At 32.0% G+C, this 12,513-nt stretch overlaps 1 protein-coding gene across 1 annotated transcript; it reads right to left on the reverse strand.

The window, feature by feature from the left end:
* Positions 1-1,915: 1,915 nt before the first annotated feature.
* On the reverse strand, positions 1,916-10,081 carry LOC143054092 (uncharacterized). The gene is made up of 3 exons (XM_076226988.1): positions 9,756-10,081; positions 6,975-7,139; positions 1,916-2,490 (listed from the first exon to the last, which is right to left on the reverse strand). Exons 1-3 carry the CDS (start codon positions 10,048-10,050, stop codon positions 2,030-2,032), a joined length of 921 nt encoding a protein of 306 aa, XP_076083103.1. The 5' UTR covers positions 10,051-10,081; the 3' UTR covers positions 1,916-2,029.
* Positions 10,082-12,513: the final 2,432 nt, after the last annotated feature.

The raw sequence follows: 12,513 nt of genomic DNA on the forward strand, positions 1-12,513 counted from the left end.
GTATAAAGCTGCACCCTGCGGAGCATCTGGTTGACATTTTTACCTATTTTGTCTGTTTGTTGTGCAGACAACTAAATGTTGTCAATTTAATGGAACTTTATGTGACTTTCATACAAGTGAGAATTTTAGCTAGCTGTAAAGCCAGGTTTAGTTCACCATTTTTTTCATAAGGAAATGCCTGTACCAAGTCAGGAATATGAGAGTTGTCTTCCATTCGTTTGAGGTGTTTCAGCTTTTGATTTTGCCAATTGATTTAGGGACAGACTTGGTACAGGACATTTTATGAAAAAATGATATAATTACATTGATTCATCTATTCATATTTATATCATGTTTAAATTGCCTTCTTGATTTACTGGTTATGATTTCTGTGACAGATAAAGAATGAAGAACCACTTATCCTTTAGGCATGTTTGATGGTGTTTGTGTTTTTTAATCTCCAGCTTTCTGTGTAGCATTTAAGGACTGTTGTTCATTTGCCTTCATCCTTTTGGTAAGTCTCATTTCCATCTTTCTCTAAATTATGATTTTGATTGCCAGTTTTGTACTTCTTTATCTATGAAGTTAGTATACATGTAAATAATAAACACAGATCTTTAATTTTTGGGGTAAAATACACGAACTAAGAGAATTACTATAGAAAATATGTCTGGTATTATAAGTATGAGTATCGTAAGATGAAAACAACATTTCTGAGACGAAAATAATCAAAAATAGACAAAATCTTTATATATTTATTGTTTTATGATCCATTGGTAAAAGTATATTTTAGAATGCATAATTACATAGTTTGGTCCAATATATGATATTTACAGTGTAAAGTCATGAGAAATTTTTTGACATCATATGCAATTAAATGCATATTGGAATGTTAATCATGTTAATAGTAAATATATTAAATGTTGAGAAAAAATACAGTCGAATAAAAAACTTGAGTTGAATGTAGATCTTAGACAAGAGCAACACAAAAAAACAAATAGTTACTGTTGCTGCATGGGTATTACACCTGTAAATGTCCTACTAGTTTGTTATATATTGCTTTAAAGTTTCATTTAAAAAAAATGATTATGTTGTACAAACTAAAATGAAAACTGAAAATTGCTGTAATAATCTAGACAAAAACAAATTCTGGTTTGCATTATTAATATATTGCTCCACTTGTCCTTGAAATTCTTAACTTTGAAAGCTTAGCTAAATTTTACATTTATTTTATAAAACATAAACCTTTAGAGAAAACTAGAAATATTATAAAGCCAAGCTCACCTCTCCTCATAGAGAAATAACAATAATATGGTTTGCTATGAAAAACTCCCCATTACAATGCAGATCAAAAAATAAAATAAAAGGTGAACAATGATATTATATGGTTCAGATTCTGAAAAATTCTAATATGGGATCTGGATACTAAATGATATAATAAATGTGAATATCATGCCACTTATGACTATGTAATTACTATTATATAAATGTACACGTTATAAATTTGATCACACCTGAACTGATATATCATAAAAACTATCATACTTATTGCCAAAATATATTTGCTTGCCAGAATAATGCCTCTTGCAGAATTATATTACTAAACATGTGATGGTAAACTCTCTGTAGGGAATCTGAGAAATACTGATGAATATTTTAGTTCTATTTTTTAGCTTTATAACTTTGATTCCATCAACAATCTTTAAATAAGTGTAAAAAAAAAGAACATTGTAATCAATAGAATACAAAACAATGCAAAATGGCACTTAATTATATTATTCAAGTATAGCCATAACTCTGTATGGAAGGTTAATTCAATATCAACACATACGTTTTATACTCTTATGATTAAAATCAAGTTAACATGACTTAAAGAATGTGTAAAAACTAAAGCCTTTTGTCATAGGACTAGCAATAAGATTCATCATTACAAGAGTTTACTATGGCTATTTTTAATGCTATATCATATTTACAATATATTTACAGTTATCCTTTGATATGTATAAAAATCCATTTACAAATATGTACATGAAACAATACCAAATTATCATTATACAAAAGATTCACTCTTTTTGTCAGATCCATTAGCCCCTGACATTGGTTGTGCAGGCATAGGTGGGGGTGGGAAGACTGATCCAGAGCTAGAAATACTAGGAGCATTGTCTCTCGACGACACATGTGATCTTGGCGGTCCTGAATAATAACTTGCTGGTGGCAACCTTTGTGGTGCAGGATAAACTGATTTCATTGGTGGCAGGTAAGCTGAGCCACTAGCCTGACTTGGAGCCACCTTTTCGTCAAACTCTATACCTTCTGGTTCTTTCTTGTCTGGCTTTCTCCTTATATCTGTGGCTTTTATAAACATGATCATTCCTGCAAATGCAGATGCAAAACCACTCATGACATTACATCCAAAAGAAAATGAAAGATAATTCAACCAAGGTCTTGGCATCCATGATCCGTCTCGAGATTTCTCAGCAAATACAAGGGAGACTATTAACACCAAACCACCTGGAAAGAAAATTACCTTGTATTAATTCAAAAAGTCCTTTTAATACTTACAGTAGCTTAAGGGTTCAATTATAAGTATTTGCATTCCATACATTTAATCATAGAAAATTATTATCATGATTACAAGAAAACATTAATATGCATTTGAAAACATACAAACAAATATTTCTGATCTTTCATTTTCAAACTTTTTTCTATTTTATCCTGTGTATTTTTTTATTTTTATATTTGTATTTTTGCAATTAAAAAATCCACCTTGTTCTCCTAGGTTTCTTCTCAGTCTTTTCTTGTGAGCCACTTTTATCTTCATTTGGCATACTTCATTTATATACATTTACATCTCTTAGAATACTCTAATTAAATACATTGTCATGTATGTTACTACTATTAATCCTACTGTGTTTGCGCAATATAAACTAACCTTTTTTTGTAAGAATTTTAAAGGAGAAAAACTTAAAAACAAACAACCTCTGTTTATAACAGACATCAATTAAAGTTTTGAAAAATATGAGAGGAAGATTTCATTGCACTATTTTAGAAAAGTAAAGAAAAATTTGGTGACAAATCATGCTTTGTTTGCCAAACGTCAGAGAAATATTTAACATCATATACATATATAATGAATTTTAAACAAGAGTGCACACGCTGAAATGTCTCGCCTTCTATACTAATCACTGATATTATGTTGATAGTCCTAAGTATAAAGCTAAGCTTTAATACAACTGTCACATAAACTAAACATTAACCAAGATAACTAAACAAAGACCAATGAACCTTGAAAATGAGGTCAAGGTCAGATGAACCATGCCAGGCAGACATGTACAGCTAACAATGCTTCTATACAACATATATAGTTGACCTATTACTTATAGTTTAAGAAAAATAGACCAAAACACAAAAACTTAACACTGAACCGTGAAAATGAGGTCACGGTCAAATAAAACCTGCGGGACTGACATAAAGATCATAAAATATTTCCATACACCAAATATAGATGACCTATGGCATATAGTATTAGATAAAAAGACCAAAACTCAAAAACTTAACTTTGACCACTGAACCATGAAAATGAGGTCAAGTTCACATGACATCTGCCCGCTAGATAGGTACACCTTACAAAAATTCCATACAACAAATATAGTAGACCTATTGCATATAGTATGAGAAAAACAGACCAAAACACAAAAATTTAACTATAACCACTGAACCATGAAAATGAGGTCAAGGTCAGATGACACCTGCCAGTTGGACATGTACACCTTACAGTCCTTCCATACACCGAATATACTAGCCCTATTGCTTGTAGTATCTGAGATATGGACTTGACCACCAAAACTTAACCTAGTTCACTGATCCATGAAATGAGGTCGAGGTCAAGTGAAAACTGTCTGACAGACATGAAGACCTTTCAAGGTACGCACATATCAAATATAGTTATCCTATTACTTATAATAAGAGAGAATTCAACATTACAAAAAATCTGAACTTTTTTTTCAAGTGGTCACTGAACCATGAAAATGAGGTCAAGGACATTGGACATGTGACTGACGGAAACTTCGTAGCATGAGGCATCTATATACAAAGTATGAAGCATCCAGGTCTTCCACCTTCTAAAATATAAAGCTTTTAAGAAGTTAGCTAACACCGCCACCGCCGCCGCCGCCGGATCACTATCCCTATGTCGAGCTTTCTGCAACAAAAGTTGCAGGCTTGACAAAAAATGGAGTAAAGTAAGAGTTATCTCCCCTTTTACTGTTTACAATAATTTCTTTTTGAGTTTTGAAGTTATCTGTACATGCATGTACACATTGTACATGTAAATCATATATATTGTTATGTTAAAAAGATACCATAAGATTAAAAATGAAAATATATACTTATGCAGATTACATATTCATATTTAAGTTTACAACTCTCAGTAAATCATATCAACCTAGTCCAAATAATTATGACATCTTGCAAGGCTATTTTAGTTTTTTTGGGATGAAGGCAGCAAAAAATAAAATAGCCTTGTAAGACGTCATAATTATCTGGACAAGTCACTAATATCAACCATGTGTGGCATCTCAAAAATATATACATGTGTCTTTTGATTTGTTTATGAAGTAAACTTATCTACATGTATATATAATGCATATATAGCTACTAGAATGGAAGAGTACAATACATGTATACGGTAATTAAGCCAAGATTTCTTTACAACATAAATATCTTTTTTATTGTACATACTATTATAGGGTTATTGCATGAATATTGGGGAATATTGTCCCGAGTAGAATTTTATATTGCACGAGCTTGCGAGTGCAATATCATGTTCTACGAGGGACAATATTCCCCAATATTCATGCAATAACCCTTTTATTGTATAGCAATATAATATTTACAATTAACAAGAGTGCACACGCTGAAATGTCTCGCCTTCTATACTAATCATTGATATTATGTTGATAGTCCTAAGTATAAAGCTAAGCTTTAATACAACTGTCACATAAACTAAACATTAACCAAGATAACTAAACAAAGACCAATGAACCTTGAAAATGAGGTCAAGGTCAGATGAACCATGCCAGGCAGACATGTACAGCTAACAATGCTTCTATACAACATATATAGTTGACCTATTACTTATAGTTTAAGAAAAATAGACCAAAACACAAAAACTTAACACTGTGCAATGAACCGTGAAAATGAGGTCACGGTCAAATAAAACCTGCGCGACTGACATAAAGATCATAAAATATTTCCATACACCAAATATAGATGACCTATGGCATATAGTATTAGATAAAAAGACCAAAACTCAAAAACTTAACTTTGACCACTGAACCATGAAAATGAGGTCAAGTTCACATGACATCTGCCCGCTAGATAGGTACACCTTACAATCATTCCATACAACAAATATAGTAGACCTATTGCATATAGTATGAGAAAAACAGACCAAAACACAAAAATTTAACTATAACCACTGAACCATGAAAATGAGGTCAAGGTCAGATGACACCTGCCAGTTGGACATGTACACCTTACAGTCCTTCCATACACCGAATATACTAGCCCTATTGCTTGTAGTATCTGAGATATGGACTTGACCACCAAAACTTAACCTTGTTCACTGATCCATGAAATGAGGTCGAGGTCAAGTGAAAACTGTCTGACAGACATGAGGACCTTTCAAGGTACGCACATATCAAATATAGTTATCCTATTACTTATAATAAGAGAGAATTCAACATTACAAAAAATCTGAACTTTTTTTTCAAGTGGTCACTGAACCATGAAAATGAGGTCAAGGACATTGGACATGTGACTGACGGAAACTTCGTAACATGAGGCATCTATATACAAAGTATGAAGCATCCAGGTCTTCCACCTTCTAAAATATAAAGCTTTTAAGAAGTTAGCTAACACCGCCGCCGCCGTAGCCGCCGCCGGATCACTATCCCTATGTCGAGCTTTCTGAAACAAAAGTTGCAGGCTCGACAAAAACTGGTTTAAACTAAGATTTGATCGTTGATGACGTGATGAATTTTGAAGATTTATTGCACTAGTGCAATATTAGAATTTATTGCACGCTAACTTTTGGTTACTTTCTGTAGGAAATATTATATTGCTATACAATAATACTGTTTATTCTATATTGGAATTATTTTAGTAGGTTTCTCTTTATGAATTGGATTTTGAATAAAAAAGCATATTCACTTGAGAAAGTGTTATTCACCGCGCTAAACGTCACGCCCTTTTACATGCAACGTTATGGTAAAATGTTTCGTGTAAAATTTGTTTTTGGTATATGTTTGTCATTAAATACATTTTCTTTTCTCGGAATATGGAATAAAACAATTACTGTCTTTTGTTTCGGTAAATATGGGGTTTAATTGACTTTTGAAAAACTGATATTCACTTCGGCCGTCGGCCTCAGTGAATATCATTTTTTCAAAAGTCAATAAAACCGCATATTAACCTCATCAAAAGACAGTAATTGTATAATATTGAATCTGGAAGATATAAAAATATTCCACACCCTCAAAGACTTTGTAATAAGTGCAAAGTTCTGGATGATGAATCCCATTTCTTTCAAATATGTAAAATAAATGATTTAAGACATGTCTTTTTTTAATGATTTAAAAACTCAATACAAAGATTTTTCTTCTAATAAAATGAAATATATACTAAATCCAACCACTAGTCAGCAAGTGAAATATTAACGCGCCTTTATTAAACAGTCTATGGAACTGAGGACAGGGGGCACTTGAGGTCATTTGCTGTGTTTAATGTTTTGGTTTATTTTTATTTTTTATGTAAATTTTAATGTCTTCATTATATTGTTGTTATTACATGTAATTGTCATGCCTTTGGCCCACTTATGGGTGTACTTTGTGCTTTAATGATAATAAAAAAAAAAATTATAACAAAACCCTTCAGTTTCATTTTTACATTTGCACACTATAATTTTTTTTTAATTTAGTAAATAATAAACTTACCTGCAGCAAACAAGAGAATGCTACTGAGGAAAAATAACTTTGGTCTTCTGTTGTCATAGAAATGTGATCCATACATATCACATATGTAAGCTGTAAGTATGGCTAATGCTCCTAAGTTACACAGTAATGTAAATATTACCAAGGCTTGTACTGCTCGGAACCACGCTGAACAAATAGAATTCAAAGGGTTGCAAATTTTTTTTAAAGAGTAAAACATATTTTCATGATAATAATTCTATTTAATTTTTTATAGAAAATATAATGTACATTGAAACAATACATGTATATTAAACATTCAAATTTTATGTGAATGTCTAAATTTATCTTAGCAAATTTTAGATTCATTTGGTTATTTAATGTTGTGTCTTTTGTATTTTTCTTAGTTTTGTTTGTGTTTCCAGCAAACCACATGTAAGCAATATCAAATTGATTTTTAGTTTGTTTATTATCATACTTATGTTGTGCTGTTCTAGCCCCTAGGTAAGAGAGGGTTGAATGCTCACAAACATGTGCAGAAGTTTTTTGCGGCATTGAACCCCCATTGGTGGCCTTCAGCTGTTGTCTGCTCTTTGGTCGGGTTGTTGTCCCTTTGACACATTCCCCATTTCCATTCTCCATTTTATTCCTGTCACATTCTAAATGTACCTGTCCCAAGAGTGCCTGTTACATTTTTGTATTTAATGAATGCTGCAAGTTTCTCTCTTTCGTCATGTTCATCTTCCTTTTTTTCGTTTATTGTATTTACACACATGTAGCATAATTGGGGCCTTTGGTTTAAAAATTATTAACTGGTCTTTAATTTGATACAGGATAAGATGCAAACATTGATGAAAAAAGTAAACTTTATTTATATAAGAATCTTAAACAAAATTTACGTTTTGAAGACTATTTAAGAACATCAAACTTTACATATAGAAAATTAATAACAAAACTAAGAATTAGTGACCATAATTTAAATATAGAAAAAGGCAGACATACTAATATTCCTAGAGAGCAGAGATTATGCCTTAAATGTAAAACATTAGAAAACGAAAAACATTTTATATTAGATTGTAAATTAAATATGGAACTAAGAAATAACTTTTTTAACAATTTGGATTTTAATTTTTCTGTTAAAGATTTATCTGATGAAGAAAAGTTGATTTTTATACTCAATCCATCAACACCATCACAAGTAAATAAATTGGGGTCCTACATCAAAAGGTCATTAGAACTGAGGACAGGGGACACTGGAATATTTACTGTAAATGAATGATTGTGTATATATATATGTGTGAAATATAGTTATATTGTTTATTATTTTGTATGTCACAAACTTAATGTTTAAAGTTTACATGGCAATAAATATTTGAATTTAACTCTTATTTTTTCAAATTTTGTCATGTTACTGATGTAAGGGCTTTTTAAACTGTCTATGCAGCATATGGGTTTTGCTCAGTGTCCACTGTTGAAGGGTGTACTACATCATCATCAGTCTACATGTCCTGAGAAAGATCTAATTTTTATTTCAGTGGCCATACAGGGAAATTCATTATGATTTTTTTATCATGTTAGAATGCAACACTATTAGTTACATTTGTTTTTACAGGTGTAATACCACCAAATCATAGTACGCCACCTCTGGTTGCATCATTGTGCATACGAAAAAGGGTTGGAAAAAAAATATACTGTCATCATGTACTCTTGAATTTGAGAGTTGTAGGAAATAATTTCTACTGTACATTTGATTTCATTGCACAGTAAAACAATTCTGGGTCATTATAAAACACATAATTTGGGTGTTTCAAAGCCTCATTATTTTTATTTGATGTTTCTGTAGAATTTTGTTGGAAACTTAAGGACTTGAGGTTACATGGTTACTAAATCTTGTTATCGAGGGGGGGGGGGGGGGGGGGGAAGGGGGTGAAAATTTGATTGGTTAACTTCCAGCCTGTCCAGTGATGGTTATTTTCTTATCATGCTTATATGCAGTACTAAGAATAAAACTTTCCTCATGCAGTCATGCCAATTACATGTCTTAATTTCTTTACTAAAACTAAGATATTACTTCTGCAGAATTTTTTGAAAGATGCAAATTTAACAAAGACATGATTAGCTGATTAGGGGATTATCAATGGTGATACCGTATTACACCTACATTTTTTTTTGGTGCACAATTGTCCTAATAAGGAAAATTATCGGGTCAATCAAATTCATATAAATTGCTTAACCCGATGTAAATTTTATTGACCTGATAAATTCTGTATTGGACAATTGCATCCAGAAAATTCAACAGCAGAAAGGACACAGATTTTGAAAATTTATGCAATGGCGAAGAAAACTTTTTCCCCTTTGTTAACATGGTTAACTCATGTAACAGAGAAATATGGATTAAAAATCGAACCATCAATATATATACAGTGATGTTACATGTATGTTATTATACATGTAGTTTTGCCACTAAACATGCTAAACATGATATAAATTATTTTCGTTTCAATCGTACTAGTTCATGTAGTTTAAACTGATCTCTGTGTTCACATTTAAAGTCAGATCAGTTCACTTTAGATCCATTCAAACTAAACTACCTCTTTTGGTGTTTTATATTAGACTGATTGAAAGTCTAATCAAAAATGTTCACATAAAATGCTGGTAACATTTTCTTTTCATGATATTGTTCAAAATTCACAGAAGAAATAATCATTTCCTGGTTTGGATACTTCGATTACCTCCCTTTAACATTGTATACCTGTTTAATTTTGACCTTAATTACAGGTAATTTTGTCTATCTGTCAAACTTACGTGGCATTATCAAATCATAAACATCTTCAAAGAATGTAGAATGTATCCACCAACATCCAACGTAGGATCTCATGGAAGGATCGTAAGGTTTCACCCATCCTGATAAACATATATGCCACAACCCGACATTTGCCAAGGGACTGTGAACTCGACTCCAAGATTTGTACCAATATGGCGATGCGAAGGCAATGAAAACAAACAAGAAAGCTGCAATTCCTAAAACATACGCAGTCCAGAACATCCATCCTCTGGGTCTTCCAACTCCAGCATTGGAATTCGTTCTCCCAGACGCCATTTTTGTTGTGATTCACCTGAGTTCAAATTGTTTTTACCTGGACGGACTGGTTCTCGTTTTTACTGTTTCGTTTAAACAATCTGATTTGGGTACCAGCTATTTAAATAAATACAGGTGCAAACAACTAATAGCGTTTACAAAAAGCTGATCGTTTATTTAATTATCATTAAAATTAATTTAGTTTCATCCATCTAAACGTCTTTTGCGTATAATACGCTGAAAAATAGCCGCTCAATTGTTTTTCTGAATTGTCATGACTATTTATGTTTGCAAAACGACATATACATATATATATATATATATATATATATATCATCTTTTTGTTATCTGTTCGTGCTTTATACATTATACTACCATGATACTACCGACCAGACAATTTAGACCGTTTTCAATTGATTTTTTATGCACAGTTTGTTTCCCCACTGTCCCAGGTTAGGGGGATTTGAGCGCTCACAAATCTCTCATTGACCCCTCCACATTTCATGTGCCTGTGGTCAAGCAGATGACAACATTTTTTTATTTCTGAATCCAGATTTTCCCCATACCTTAGTAGTAAATTTGAAAAAAAAATATAATTTGATTGATAGCATCGATAAACCATATCCCCCTTGAATTTAAAGTCATATGAAACCTCAACTTAAAAAAAAATATACATTTGTTTTTTTTTAACAAAATAGATATATATATAGTTGTCATTTTTAAATTTATGGACATATCCTTTTTTTCTGAAGAAAATTCTTTAATTTGTCCACATTTAGAAAAAGTTTACTTTTTTTTAAGTTGCTTGCTTCCAGGAAGCTATTTTCCGTAATCAAAGTGACCTTAGCGTGACTCTCTCGTAAAAATCCGGTGATCGCAATACGTATGAATCTGTCATTGAAATAAACTATTATCTGATCATTGTACATGTTATACACGTGCTCAATATTCATGCTTTTTTGTTGATTGTTTACTATAAGGTGACAATCGGTAAACTACGGCTTCAAAACACGACAATTAATGAGCAGCCATATTTTCACTTCATATATATAACAGACAGAGAGAAAACAAAATGTGACGATTATACGATACTTTTGCGTAAAAAATGATAAAATGGTACACAGAAGACTAAGTTTAGGGTATAATTATACATGCATTGGTTCAAGAACTGCATAAACATGATTTTTCACAAGTCACTCGTTTCATATGACTTTAAATGGTTGCTTCCTAATTGTTTTTAGTTTATCATTATAGTACAATCAGGGTGTAGATTTTTTCTATTGAATTGTTTGAAGTTTTGTCAATTACTTATTTGATAGTATGTGTTTTGATCATTGCTGAATGCTCATACAATGACTTAGTTGTTCATGCAAATTGATTACATTTTTGTTGTAGGGCCCCCAAAAATATACTAGTCTAGTTGTCTTACTGTCAATAAATAAAATCTCCTCGTACTTATAATGATCCATCAACTAAGCAAAACATGAAAAAAACATACATTTTTCCTGTTTGAATGGTTTTACAGTAGTCATTTTTGGAAACCCTTTATAGTTTGTTGTTCGGTGTGAGCCAGTGCACCGTTATGTTGAAGGCCGTACTTTGACGTCAGCCTGGTATCCTGGCTCACTGCTCGACGAAGTAGTTAAATGGGCAAACTTTGACCTATAATGGTTTATTTAATTTTTAACAAGTTGTGGCGGATTTGGATGGAGAGCGGTCTCAATGGCACTCATACCACATCTTCTTATTTCTATGTTAAGATTATTTGTTATTTTCCCTTCCTCCGGCAACAATTACACCAAACTTCCTTCATTAATACATCACCAAAGAAGGATTTATCACTTTATTTTTATTTCTATTACGGACAACACGACGGAAGAAGAACTGCTTACCATACGTCAGCCCCACAGTTGACTTAATATACAGCTTCAAAAAGAGGTTTGTGATCTAGCTGTTGATTTATTTTATTTTGTGATACTTCATTTTTCAATGTATGTGAATACTTTGTCTATATAATAATATATATACCAAGAAACATTGTTTTTGTTTTAGACTATAGCTTTTAATAATGTTCCGATGCATGGTCGGTACATTTGTCTTATGGTTAGATAAGATACATGTATTAATCCGCCAGTGTATGCTGACTTATCACCGTTTATAACACATTAACGGCTTTAAACATAAGAGGCATGTCGGTTTCACGGTAAAAAATATATATTATGTTGTCCCCTTCAAAAGCACCCGAGTTCACACAATGTCCAACTTATCGGGTGTTTATGAAAACAAGAAGATGTGGTATTATTGCCTTTGAGATGTTTACTGTCTTGTGGACAAGGTCTTTCTTCCATTTATGGCCATCGATTGTCTCTTCAAGTTCAGTGTAAACCATTAGAAAGGATGGGGCAACAACATATATGGATCGTCCTGTTGTGATATTTAAGCAATAGCATTACACGATACATAATGAATGGGTTACTTTAGCTC

Source organism: Mytilus galloprovincialis, chromosome 12, assembly GCF_965363235.1.
Source record: "Mytilus galloprovincialis chromosome 12, xbMytGall1.hap1.1, whole genome shotgun sequence".
Classification (NCBI taxonomy): Eukaryota; Metazoa; Mollusca; class Bivalvia; order Mytilida; family Mytilidae; genus Mytilus; species Mytilus galloprovincialis.

Coding starts and splice junctions, on each gene's coding strand:
- LOC143054092 (XM_076226988.1), bottom strand. CDS start 10,050: ATGGCGTCTGGGAGAACGAATTCCAATGCTGGAGTTGGAAGACCCAGA. Junction 7,140..9,755: donor TTATGATTTGATAATGCCAC/GTAAGTTTGACA, acceptor CTATTTGTTCAG/CGTGGTTCCGAGCAGTACAA. Junction 2,491..6,974: donor CATTCTCTTGTTTGCTGCAG/GTAAGTTTATTA, acceptor TTTTCTTTCCAG/GTGGTTTGGTGTTAATAGTC.